The following is a 14,051-nucleotide window of genomic DNA, read 5'->3' on the forward strand; positions in this document are numbered from 1 at the left end:
AAAGTAGCTAAAATTCCACTACAACTACTTAAAAAATGTAGCTAGCTACAAAATCAGAAAAGTAGCTCAGCTAACGCTACATGAAAAGTAGCGCGCTACTGTAGCGCGCTACTGTAGCGTCGCTACTTGTAGCATGCTCCTTCCCAACACTGCATCGATAAGCCTATGTGCTTAAACCCTTATGTCTCACAAGCCACCAATTATAGAATGAAGAGGAAAGCAGCTAGCTAACCTTGAAGAAGTACAGGTAGGAACATAGATCATATAATATGTTCTATGTTCCTGGAGATACTTTGTGAAGTGTAGAGAAAGTGATAGTTTACAAAGTGTCTGATCACCTTCTCTACAATTGATAAAGTCCCCCAGGGGTCGAAATATTATGGGTTCTGCATGTCTGCTATCTACTTTACCCAACAATTTAATACTAACACTCCATTTTTTCAGGAAATTCAGACTACTAATGATTGCTGTGGGGTTAACTGTTGACAATTTAACGTATCTATTGTGTAAACCACCTGCAACCAATGGTCTTCAAGAGCGCCTCTGCCACAATACCGTCCACGTACACGACATAGTCCAGCCACTGCTTGCCTTCCAAGTTGCTATCCATGTTGAACAGTGTGCAGTTCTCCTTCAACAGCTGGTGAATCTCATTGGCAGCCACACCAATCTCTGCATATCTGCAAACAACCAAGGGAAATTCAAACATATTCCTATTTGCAGAGAAATAATCCTGTTCATGTAAATCAAATGGCATAAAATACCTAATTTTGTATGGTCGCCATTTTAAGTAAATGATACACTTTCTGTGTGTACCTTTTTAAATTATGTAACAAGATTCAACTCTGTTTTACCTCAGTGCAGACACATCCATAATTTGACGGTTAGGAAATTAATGAAAAAGCAAAACCGCAAAAAAAAATTGATAGAGGGATTTGCTGGCAACAAAACGCAAATGCCCAATAAGATCAGCAGTACCCGTACGGTGCCACTAGAGATAAAATTCAAAATTTGTTGACCTCACCATACACTATAAGCAAAAGCAGATATCAATGTTTTATTAGCCAGGTGAAGGACCGTAATCCACCATTCTCCTAATTCCGTAATACTAAATTTTCCTAAATATTTTACATTACCGTTTAGCAGCACGGTCGGCTCTCTCCTCAATGAACAGTAAGGTGTCCTTCTTCCCGTCCTTGCGCTCAAATAGAGGATGTTTGCGCCAAGTGCTCATCACAGCCTCCATCTGTTGTACGTTGACTTGTGTCTTCTGAATCCTACCTTGTAGCTCCTCTACGAGAGCGTTCAGTCGCTCGATGAACTGCCATAGGTCTGGGGAACAAGTAATGTATGAGCAAATGGTGATAGCAATTAATCTTCAAGGGCTGTCCGTAAATTAGGATAATTTATTGAAATAAAGTATTGAAAGTATCTCTCAACTTTTAGATTTCAATTCAAATATTTAATAGCCTATTTCAACTAACATGATTATGATTATAATCAATTTAGATGACACCACCTATGTGCTTGTGCGTATTTAAACTCGAATAAGAGTGAAGGATGAGTATGGAGCGAGATGATCTGTGTATCTTTCTTACAAAGATAAGGTGTCAGGACCATTTATTTAAAACCTAGTGATCAGTAACAGCTGGGTCCAGTTGGTAATCATCAAAAAGCTTTTGAATTTTCTCAGGATGGGTCTGGCAGCCTTTTGATTGTTACGAGAGCACTAACCACTCAGCTACCCAGCCGTTCAGTTTGTATTAAGATTAATTAAGTGGTTAAGTTGAAATACATAAATAACTTTTACCTAACCCGCCATTTGCCATGTTAAACTTCCCTATCCCAAGCGAGAGGTATACAGCTTCTTTACTTCACGAGTGATGTAAAGTTGAAAAAACTCACTCGGTGACGTAATGAAACCCATTTAAATAACATTGCTAAAAATATTATTAAGCTAAAAAATATAACTCTATGGAGCCAACGACGTTCAACGCTAGAAATCAGCTGTGCGCTTGAATTTTATTGTTTTGTCTTGAAGAATTTTCCTAACCTAGCTTTGGCTTGTAAATGAACTGTTAGAAGATGAGTGAAATGGATAATGAAAAATTTTGTTCGTAACCTCCTGTAAATTGTCAGGTCAGGTAAAATCTTGTACGTTACACGTTACGCAAGAGCTTGTTTACATTACTTAGGAGAATTATGCAACTCGCTTCCGCTCGTTGCACAACTTTCACCTGCGTGATGTAAAAACGCTCTTACTACACTTGTAATGTAAATACTAAATAGCTATTTAATTTGAACTGATTTTTCCCTCTAGTGAATCAAGTGTGTCGAACAAGAAGCTGCACTTACTGTCTGAGTTCCAATCCAGCTCTTTTTGGCCTTTCTGTATGAGTTGGTCGATCTCATCTACTTGTTCCCTGACTAACTCAAACTCAACTTCTCTACTGTGCTTCCTCACTTTGTTGTACCTGTTATAAGAATTAATTAAGAATACAAAATGTACACTCATTTCACACTAACAATTATTTTTAGTGTTTACTATGCAAATTAACTTAATAAACACTGTTAAAATGAACTTGACTTAGTGTGAACTGTCTCCTACAAGAAAATGTAAAACCCCAATTTAAAATATTGTTCCTATCCATCCTTTAGCATAGTAAAAATTTCAGAACAATATGAATTTTATACGAATAAGTATTTAATTTATTATTATACAATATTTTATTTGGATTAAGTGCTTTTAGAAGTTATATGCCTGTAACTTAAACATAGGCCTATGTAGAACCATCGTCAAATTTTTTCAATTTACAGTCCAAATCACTTTAATTTTTTTTCTATATTTCCAATTGATAGTAACTCATTACAAATAATTTTGTTCTTTTGACATAATAAGTCAAGTGTTAAATTCTCAACTCGGCGTTAGATTATTGAGTTTTCTGCCCTTCCCGTGCGTGGTCGTTACAAACAGTTATTGCAAAGCTAGCAAAAAAAAATCACTGCTTATTTTAGAATGTCAAAAGGAAATCATCGGCCGGAGAGTAATCATTCTGTATTTATTGTGCTTTCTTATAAAATAACCACGGTAAATAATTAAAATCACACCAAATTCCTTCGAGTGCAACTGATGTCAGACTCCCAAGGCGAAAATGTGACTTAAAACAGCGTTAAGAAAATGTTTATAGAGCTTTATTTATTATTTATTAGCCAATGACACATTATTTAAAATGCCGGATTTTCTGATGTGGGATTAGTGGGCTTTAACTTTACTAATACAGCAGTAGTAAACATTTACTTTTTATCTAAAAACCTTGCAAGTTTAAATACACAGGATTATCGTCTTTCTTTTAATCTTGATTTTTAATAATGCCAAACTGAAAGGGAAATTTGTTGTAAACTATAACACCTCTTATGGTCCAATAGTAATTGTAATTAAAAAAAACTGAAATATAATCAAGTCATGGAAGGGGAGGTAAAATGCCCCGATCTTTGAAGAACTACCTAAAACCAGGAGAACCTGATGGGTAGGAACAATCTTTGTAGGGTGGGGCTGAGCAGGGCAAGAACCTGCTAGTATCTACGCTTCTTAGAACTGGTCATATAACCTGATGAAGCCGGGAAGAAAGTGTAAGTGGAAGGCATCAGCAGCGCAGGACAAACCGATGCCTAGAAAGGGAAAAAGGGGGACACAAGGGGCACACCCACGAGTAAGAACAGTTTGAGAATGTAAACAGGTTTTCTAATTAGACATTGTAGGCTCAAGAGGTTTCTGAGTAAAAAATGAACATCATTTAGGAATGTGACTGACCATCTGGCCAATCAGGGGAAGAAACACTCAGAAAACTATTGGCTGAATGCGATGCAGTTGGGTGAAAGAGAGCCAAGAGCTTGGGAATGCACCAAGTAGCAGTTGGAGATTTTCCGAGTTAGAACCCCACCTGACTCTGAACTTCATTAAGGAGTTAGGATTGGAGGAGATTCTCTAGGCAAAGACTGGAGACTAGTTCGGGGGACACAATAGATCTTACAGGTCACAGTGCAATCTTCCCCCCAGGTATTATCAGTACCAGTATGTATAGGGTTTGCAAATTGTATCCCCTGCAAAACAGATCATATAAATCATAAGACTTCTTACTATTTACTAATTTGGTGCATATTTGTTTCCAGGGAAACACAGGCTGAAAGGATTCTGAAATTAAAAATGAAAGATGCATGATAGTCGTAAGTAGCCTCTTCTATGGATATTACCTGAGACAGCGCTTTGAAAATCGTCAGACAGTGAGTAACCTCAACAGTGTGTCATCTCATCTTCATCATGCAGTTTTGATAAAATCATATTAGCCCGACAGTTTAAAGTACACATTAAAATTGTCGATACTTCCATTTAAACACATCTGAAATATTCAGACAGAACACGTTTGGAAGGATATAAAAGTGTATGCCGATATATCTTTGGCGAATGTTTATAATTTCTCAGTACTTGTCGTCATTATACTCTGATATTTCAATTGTTATAATATTATGTTGTTGTACTCAATCTAATTTCATTTCACAACTAATAAATCACCATATGAATATTCTTGTTTCTAGCCCCTGAGCTATTTGCTAAGACATGGCAATTTGTTAGGTATCTCCGTAAAATAGTCTAAAAATGAATGACGATTCGTGGCACGAGTGTGGAATTCCAAGCATGCGGCGTGCGAGCACAAGCACGGACCGGGGGCGCTACATATGTCACCGTCCGACTGCCCGGCTGTTGTCTTTGTACTGGCTTCTCGTCCGCGAATGTAAATAAGTCTAAATAAAATAGGATAGTGAGTTTTTAGTGACTAAGTGATAGTGCGATGTGAGAAGAAACAAGAAACAGCTCCTGATGATGCCACACTTGTGGCGAAATGTAGATTGAGCGTTAACTTATAATTTCATCAAGAACCTGGCAACCAAAAGGTAAACAACATAGTTAATTATTTGTTCTTGAATCTGGGAATACCACATAAATGTAATTTCCCTCAATTGGTTGTATAATAAAATGCTCATAGGTTGTAAAAGGTAATTCTTCATTCAAGCCTTGAACCAACACAGTTTAAATTCTAAGCACAAGAATTTAGCCAAAATCCAGCCAACTTCAAGAGTTTCAAAGTCTCTAAGCTCAATGGATGTTGCAAGTAAGTAGCTATTATCATTTTAATATTATTGATACTTACTAGTGTATTTCTTTAAGATATCATGAGTACAGAAAGAATTTTCAAAATACTAAACAAAGTATTTGGGTGATTCTCGTGAAAGTTGGGTATTCCGCTGGATCAAAAATCTATATAAATAAAATTAGAGTTTTGTCTGTACATTGCTTAGAATAATGAACTTTTTGGTTATTTTTACATTTCATAGGTCAGAGAAACCGAATCAAACCTTATCTCAATTTCTGTCTGTCTGTCTGTCTGTCTGTCTGTCTGTCTATCTGTCATTCTCTTGGTAACGCTAAAATACGCACTTTATTACAACTACTCCTCAATAACTATAGCACTGTCCCGCCTGAAACTTATTTTCCAAATACTATACATATATGAGATGGTTTTAGACGTATTTCATCGAATATGAGACAGTTAGATATTTAACAGTAAACCCTTGAAAATCAAGTTTTTGTCGATTTTTGACGTGGAATTTCTGGAAGCCCATGTTAACCTTATGAGAAATGAAATTATTGAATCTTAACAGCTGTTTCAATTAAACAAGTTGGTTCTGTTCTGTGATGTTCAATAGCATTAAAGTTACAAGGATTACCAACAGGGTGCAGCACTAGCACTATTATTTCTTTTACATTTATGACAACAGCTAATTTGCAACCTGGAGGCGAGTGAGCGTAGCGAACGAGCTAACCTGAAGGCAAGTGAGCGTAGCGAACGAGCTAACCTGAAGGAAAGTGAGCGCAGCGAACGAGCTCCAACATACAGGTGAGTGAGCGTAGCGAACGAACTTCAACCAGGACGTGATTGAGCCATGCAAACGAGATCAGATAGTAAAAATAAAAGTAAGCCTACCGTTATAGGATCGACCGGCAGACACAGAGGTAATTTAACCTTTTATTGATTGTCATACCGATCCGGAACAACAAAAAACAACATAAAATGAAGCTATGTATAATAGTTTGGCCAGCATATCTTAAAATATGCAAACCAACTGCTGTTCTTTATATAAGAAGGTTTCAACTGAATATTATAAGATCCCCGTGCGTAGAACGGGTACACAGCTAGTTACAAATAAAACTTTGACACAACTAATTAAAAAAAATTGTGAAGATACAAAACAGTATATTAAAACAGATGTTACAGTTAATCACACATTTTTTATAGTCATTTACAAAAAAAAAAAAATACTAAGATTTTCGACGGCCAGGAGAGAGACTTCTTGGACAGGAGAGTGACTTTTTATTATATTTTCGCTGTATATCTTAATCTTCATTGATAATCAATCCAAAACATACCTTAGTTTACTAATCTGTTAGGGTATAGGTAGGAAGACACTCAATATTAGGTTACAACAATTTAATTTTGTAAATTTAGATTCACAACGAGTAAGTTTGAAACCACAGGACAACAATAGTTAGGACAGAAAAATAGTTGATAACTATTTTGATTAATGAAAAAGAAATCAAAATAAAATATTAAATAGAGAAGGTCTTTTTTGAATGTCCACATTAGAATGAATAGAACATTTGATCACCTTTCATAATAATTTTAGGGATTGGCATCAAAGCAATAATTTGATCGATGTTCACAAGTGACACATCGGTTTGATTAACATAAAATAAGGAATCACTGTCACTTGGTTTCATGAACATAACTTCAATATCCCCATTCCCATTAAGTTCACCCTGACAAATTCCAACATGGGTTTGTGATTTACACTTGCTAGATTTGGGCCCTTTATATTCAACAAGAATGTGAGTCCCACAGGCTAGCTTTTTTTTTATGTCACTTTTTTTCATGAATAATGCCACTTCATGTGGTTTGTGAGGAGCTATAGTACTTGAAGTGGGGTAGCCAGGATCATCTTCATCTTCAGTCTGTGAAGAGTACACTTCTTCTACTGTGAGCTTTTTTTGTCTTTTTATCCCGGATGTGGTAGGTTCTCGTATTACTGATTTATCTGCAACACAAAAATATATATTTGCCTAGTTGTATGTTATAAACGTTACTTATTTCATACATGAATATAGTCCACTGGATGATATAAAATAATAGAATACTTATCCTATTATCATAGACTAGGTAGTTCAATGGTTATTGTGCTTGCCTTCAAATTAATACAAAGGCATTCAGATCAATCCCCGAAAAAGGCATAACAGCTTGTTTGGGATTAATTCTGGATACAGCTGTCGAGCTGTCATTAATGATTTTACTTAATTATTATGATCAAAGAATCAGTTGGTCTTGGTCATAAACAAAGTTACTCAAGTCATCACAACCCATTATAAACCCACAATTCACCCCAACTCAGCCTTAGAATAAGCAGCCACATCTGCGTCCTAGTTTGAAATAATATAGTAATAATTGTGTTATTTTTTCATATTTAGTTTACACTTGACTTTTGTTTAAAATAAAATAAAAACAACTTGCCTGTTAAATGTTCAACTTTTCCAGATTGGGTCCTTCTTCTGTTTGGCTTTCTACCTACCTTGGCTTTCAGTGGTATTAAATTACCAGTTTTCACTTTAGTGTTCATATTAATTTTAAAATGGTCACAATCCAATTCCAAGCCACATTTGTTGCAGCCCAGTGTCCTAAAATTGACAAAAGGTTTAGGCTTAAAAACCACAGCTACTTGACGAATTGACATTGTTCCGGGGATGGGGTTAATTTTTCCAGCTTCTGTCAAAATCTTATCAAATTTCTCAATGTCGTTTTCACTTACTTTGTACATCTTTACTTTAAGATCCTGGTTGACTAGGGAATCAAAAAAATTGTCAGCAGAGGTGATGTCGGCTCCTTCACTAATTAATCTGTCAGCAGTGCGTTTCAAGACTGCGCCAATGCCATCAGGGGCACCCTTCCCATGCCCTGCTTCAGAAAAGTTCCATGAAGCTTTTGTGACTTTTGGGAATAGATTGTTCAGATTTTGTAGCAGAAAAAAGTTTTTTCTATTCCGATACTGAGTCGTTGGAGAGTCTGATACAAAATGAAAAACTTTCAATTTAGGATTCTTCAGAAAACATTCTTGGATCACTGGCTCTAAATGAGCCCACACTGCTGACGGGTCATGTCGTAGTGATGGCGAAACAGACGAGAAGGAAAACATAGCAGAGTCTTTAGCATTATTCAAATAATATGCAACACCAGTGTGAATGGTCACTTGAGAGCGTGATGCTCCAAAATGTACAGACTGAACTTCAGTGTTGTATTTACACGCGAAGTTTTCGCTAAAATCCATATGGATTACCACTTCATCATCCCTTAAGTTTTCTTTGATGATCTTCATGAATTGGTACTGATGACTGATTGCTGATAGGTGCTTCATGTAAATAATTATATGTTTTTCAAATTCTTTGACAATAGTCTCTGCATCAACCGTGAATGATTCTTTTTTGATAAATTTAACTTCTTTTTCGATTCCTTTAATAGTTCTTTTTTCAGCAACAGTCACCCATTTTTGATAAATTACACTATCCTTCGGATGAAATTCCCCATAATTTACGGTGTTATTTTTACATTCTTTGCATAACCTCATCAAACAGTTGTTGTCTTTAGGGGAACAGGTCAAGCTGCTGACAACTTCTTTAAGAGAACCCTCAAGTATTTTTTTATTAAACATGCTATTTGTAAGCATAGCCATGTTGCTATGTTTAATACATAAGCACGTGTCTCGTTTCCTTATGTCAGGTTTGATGACCCAAAATGGTTTCTTTTTGCAAAAATCTTGGTAACTCATTTTCGTATTAGTACTCTCTGTGAATTTTAAGTGTAGAGATCGTAGGCTGTCATTCAGATACCGAATTTGTCTTTTAATTTTTTTGTCTCGTGATAGTATCTTTTTTTCCTGGTGACAAGGTAGAATTATCATCTCTTTCCAAAAATCTCCTTACTTCCAATCTCTTTCCTGCTTCCATAATGTTCCTTTTGTTTACTTTTGTTGCTGTGCTTTGTTTGCCTGAAGTGGTATCAAAATGGAACACTTTTTTTGTCATAGTGGCAAGTTTATATTTTTTGACCACTTGGTCAGTCATGAATTTCCTAAACAACTGTTTCTCATTTGTAGTTTTTATCTCTGAGTAATGTTTTCTTATGCTTTGCCCAACAACCTCGCCAAATAGCAATCTTTTACGTATATTTTTATCTTTGATTTTCTTATCCTTCATAAGTTTGCTGATTTTACTATTCGGTGTTAGTTCTACATCTAAGTTTCTATTCTTCAATCTTTCAAATCTCTTCTTGTACTTCATAGCTTTTTTCTGTGCTTTTACATACATTTCCTTATATTTATTTAATTCCCTATACACTTTTGCTTTAGCTTTTCTTGCCCGCTTTTTGCCAGAGGTTGATCGACCATCAACTTGTGGTAATACTTCATTTACATGTACGTCACTAATCAAACTTTCTGGAGAATTAACTGCCAAGTATTCTTCAATTTTTTTACTATCTTTGGACTTCTCCCTTTGGTTTTTCTTTTTCTCTTTCCAAATTTTTCTTTTTGCTCTTAGTTCTCTAGAAGTCATGTCTTTAACCAACTTTACCTGTCCTTTCTCTTTCCTTGTTTTGTACTTGGCTTTCCATTTTTCCCTTTCCCTTGCCAATCGATCAGGATCCGATTTTATTCTTTCCTGTCTTCTTTTTTCTGCCTCTCGTTTCTTTTCTAAACGTTCTGCATCTGATTGTTTTTTTCTAGGAGGCATTATGAGTTCTGTAACAAAAAAAGTTAAATCTTATGGAAATTCAAATTTTTTAATCTTGAATTTTGAAGTTCTTTTAAAGGCTCCTTGTTTTTTAACAAACATTATTTAAACTCATATTTATTTAAATAAGTTAATAGGCCTAGGTCAAAATTAAAATATAATTAATAGAGATATCTCAACATTAGTTATATCAAATAAATAGTCAGTACTCTTTGTATACAACCGTAGAGTTCAAAGATATTTCCAATAACAAACTAGCCTATTTACTTACTCCCAATTATTATTTGTTATTTATTTATTGGACAAGATATAAATCTGCATGTTTTATTACTAAATAAATAAACCTAAAGAAAATTTTAATGCAAATTAGCTTTGGTATAACTATATTGTTTGATTAAGTCTCTATCCTGGTACAAATGTCTCTCTCCTGGCACCATAACAGCCAGGAGAGAGACTACCAGGAGAGGGACAAAATGGCAGTTTTTATATTGTAGCCTTAACTAGACCTATGATTTGAGGTTAGGAAATCAGTTATTGGTTTTTATCCCAAAAACACATGTTTTGGTATGAAATTTATTATTTTTATACAAGTCTACATATTTTTTATAAGTCCAGGAGAGAGACAATTAAAAATGTACTTACCTATAAATGGATGAGTTTTGATTAATAGCAGCTAAATGTTGATAACTTTTAACACATGGACAATCAACTTCACAACATCAGAGCTGAAGACAGTAGTGCAAACCAAACAACATTAAATATCCCTCACATTTCTTGCAATAAAATGAAAATTCCCACATACCAGGAGAGGGACATAAACTATAGGAGACAAAATGTTTTCATTTATATTAATTCTGCCAGCATTGCTTCACTTATTTTTATAACATTAAGCTAATTCCTGGTTAGTAATTAATGCATTATTGATAAATGTTTTAGAATAAAAAGTGATCTTACATTGTTATTAATGAATGTATCGTACAAGGTTAGGTTGGGGACATACCAGGAGAGGGGACATTTTAACACTCATATATTTTTAATTAAATATTCTTTTAAAATAATACTTAAATCTTTCTTTGGTTTGATGATATGTAAAATCAATATTATAAAAAAAAAAAAATTTAATTTTTTTCACTTTTTACCACTTTAGTACTAGGAAGACTTAAAATCAAGCACTTTCACGAGAATCACCCATTTAATGAAAGGAATAATCAACAAATTATTTTAGTGCTTTAAAATTACCAGCCAGAATACAAATGTTTGTCTAACAACCGAATTGAATTTTGAGTGATTGACTAAATGGAGACCTCAGATCCTTCGGAATGACACTTTTTTCCCCATAAAATAGTATTCCAGACTTGAAGAACAAATCATCAAGAAGAACAAAGTACCTACATAGTCAGGTTTTAAGTTTTCTGAGACTTTACTCTCCATTGCGACAATACTCAACTACTTGCCTCAGCTCATTATCTAAACCAGTTGTTAATATAAAGTGATATTCAAAGCAATGTTGAAACCACTGTTGCAGTTGACAAATAACATTGCATAAATTTGCAAATTACAAATATGCACAAAATAAAAACCAATACATAATAAATTAATATTCTAGTTGTCTTGTTACAACTTTATCAAATTAAAATTGTAGTTAATTTTATAACATCTTGAAACTTTTACTAACCACAATATTGATGTTCAGATTCTCCGGATTCCATGAAACGAAGATGATGTTGATGAAACAAAAGGAAGATGTATGGGTGTGTGTGTGTGTGTGAGTGTGTGGGGGAGGGGGTTTGTTAGCTAGGAAATTCTAAGAGAACAAAAACGGACCAGAAAGATTTTTAGGCTTTCTTTTCATAGTTATTACATACAGGTCATTTGTACTTCCGACTACGACAGGGAGGGGAACATGCTAGGCTAGCCAGGGAGAGGGAATAAAAAAGGTAGGTTAGAGGGGGGTGTAAGGGGGGAGGGTTTGAACATTTGACTTAGGGACGTGGGATATATCATAATAGGCTAGTCAAGGCTCGGGGTTATGGGGAAGTAGGCTAGAGGGTGGCATCGACAGTCAGAAGTTCTAATGACCTGTACCAAAAAGTTTTAAAGAAACATGGTTTTATCATGAAACAGATTTTGCGTCCATTTAAGACATTTATATCAGTGCAAAGGTATTTAATTGTTATTAAAACATTTAAAACATAGGGCATTTACATGTTTATTAAAGGGAATTTTAAAACAATTCAGGGTTGTTAATTTTAGGTTCATTGTTTGAAGAAGTAGGCCTATAAAACAGGTCCTTGGATCATCCATTTCAGACAGGGAGGGGATAAAGTAGGCTAGACAGGGACGAGGGAACTTAAAAAAATAGTAGGTTATTGGGGGGTTTAAGGGGGGAGGGTTTACATTTTTGAGTTAGGGCGTGGGAAGTACATTTGTAGGCTAGTCAGGGTCTGGGGTTATGGGGACGTAGGCTAGAGGGGGGCATCGTGGTGATGGATGATCTAATGACTTGATTCTTTTTGGAGGAATAATCCTTTATTTCTCTGGGAATAGTAGGAATAGCAGGCGGAGGGTGGTTCTAGGTCATCTGAATCTACATTTGAAGAGTCAAGACATTGGCAAAAGAGACGATAGAAGTGAAAAACATTAGAAGATGATCATCATGACAGCATGGTGAGACGTCTGAAGTCAAGAAACTGAGAAAAGGCTACCTGGAGTACTCTAACAGGTTTGTAAAATACTAACTGTTATAACTTTTTATATTTGAATTACCCCATCTATTAAGACAAAATAACATTGCAAATTTGTAAATTAAAAATATGCACGAATTAAAAACTAATGTAATGTATTAATTTTCTATCTCTGTCTTATTAGAACCTTATCTTAATTGCAATTTTAGTTAACTTTATAGACATCTTGAAACTTTTACTAACCACAATATTGATGTTCAGATGTTCCAGATTCCCTGAAAAGAAGATGATGTTTGCTTGGATCAAAAAAGAAGATGTATGGTATTAGTGTGGTACATAGTGCAAAAGAAAATTGTTACTAAACTACTTTAAAAGTAGGGCATTTACATGTTAATTACAGGGAATTAAGTAACAATTCAGGGTTGATAATCTTGGGTTTATTGTACAGAGAAGTATACAACAGGTCCTTGGATCATCCGTTTCAGACAGGGAGGGGGATAAAGTAGGCTAGACAGGGACGAGGGAACTTAAAAAAAATAGTAGGTTATTGGGGGGTTTAAGGGGGGAGGGTTAACACTTTTGAGTTAGGGAGTGGGAAGTATATTGGTAGGCTAGTTAAGGGTCTTGGGTTATGGGGAAGTAGGCTAGAGGGGGGCATCGTGGGGATGGATGATCTAAAGACTTGATTCTTTTTGGGGGAATAATCTTTTATTTCTCTGGAAAGACTAAGGGGGGGGGGGCGTTAGTTAGGTCCTATGTCTACTGGATCTACATTTGAGGAGTCAAGACACTGGTAGAAGAGATGTTAGAAGAGGATAACATTAGAAGATGATCATCATGACAGTCGTGTGACAAGTCTGAAGTCAAGAAACTGAGAAAAGGATACCTGGAGCACTCCAAGAGGTTTGTACTACCCTTATAACTTTTTACAATTGAATTATCCATTAAGCATGATTAGCACTATTAAGGTAAGTATTTTTCAGGAAGTTGGCTGGATTATTTGGCTAAACTGTGTTGGTTCAATGATACATGTATGCACTAGAGCGTAGCGCAGAGCAGCGCATGTTTTAAGTCAAAACCATGTATTGTAACGAGGTATGACATACTAATAGCGTATTTCGGCGTAGCGTAGCGCAGCACAGCATACGACCGAGGAATAAACAATTTTGTTTTTATCAGAGCGTATTGGAGCGCATTCGACTGCAGACACGCTTAATGTTAATACTAGTCTCTTTTCTGCACCAATTGGTCTATTCCAATTAGTTGTCAGCTTCTCTCAATCATCCTTAACCAAACTAAATAAATAAAATATGTAATCAAACGTTGTAGTCGACATTCTTGTGTAATTGATAAACCGAGACTCGTGTTTCCTAAGGGAAATAAGAGGTGATATTCGCCATGTTTTTTCCTGCCTTTACACACTTTATGCACCCTGACGCTTCTCCTACTGATCAAAAACTGCCACCTTAAGGTATTTT

General features: G+C 35.4%; 1 protein-coding gene across 1 annotated transcript in view; it reads right to left on the reverse strand.

Annotated features, from left to right (window-relative positions):
* LOC128995556 (dynein beta chain, ciliary) overlaps positions 1-14,051 on the reverse strand; it is a 138,747-nt gene that overhangs the window by 92,107 nt on the left and 32,589 nt on the right. The window contains exons 14-16 of the mRNA XM_054420574.1: positions 2,356-2,474; positions 1,137-1,332; positions 516-680 (exon numbers count right to left, since the gene is read on the reverse strand). Of these exons, the coding sequence (XP_054276549.1) occupies positions 516-680; positions 1,137-1,332; positions 2,356-2,474 (480 nt within the window). The remainder of the gene's footprint in view (positions 1-515; positions 681-1,136; positions 1,333-2,355; positions 2,475-14,051) is intronic.

The sequence above is a fragment of the Macrosteles quadrilineatus genome, unplaced genomic scaffold (genome assembly GCF_028750875.1).
Source record: "Macrosteles quadrilineatus isolate MER2022 unplaced genomic scaffold, UCM_ALF_1.0 Scaffold_5__1_contigs__length_97177068, whole genome shotgun sequence".
Classification (NCBI taxonomy): Eukaryota; Metazoa; Arthropoda; class Insecta; order Hemiptera; family Cicadellidae; genus Macrosteles; species Macrosteles quadrilineatus.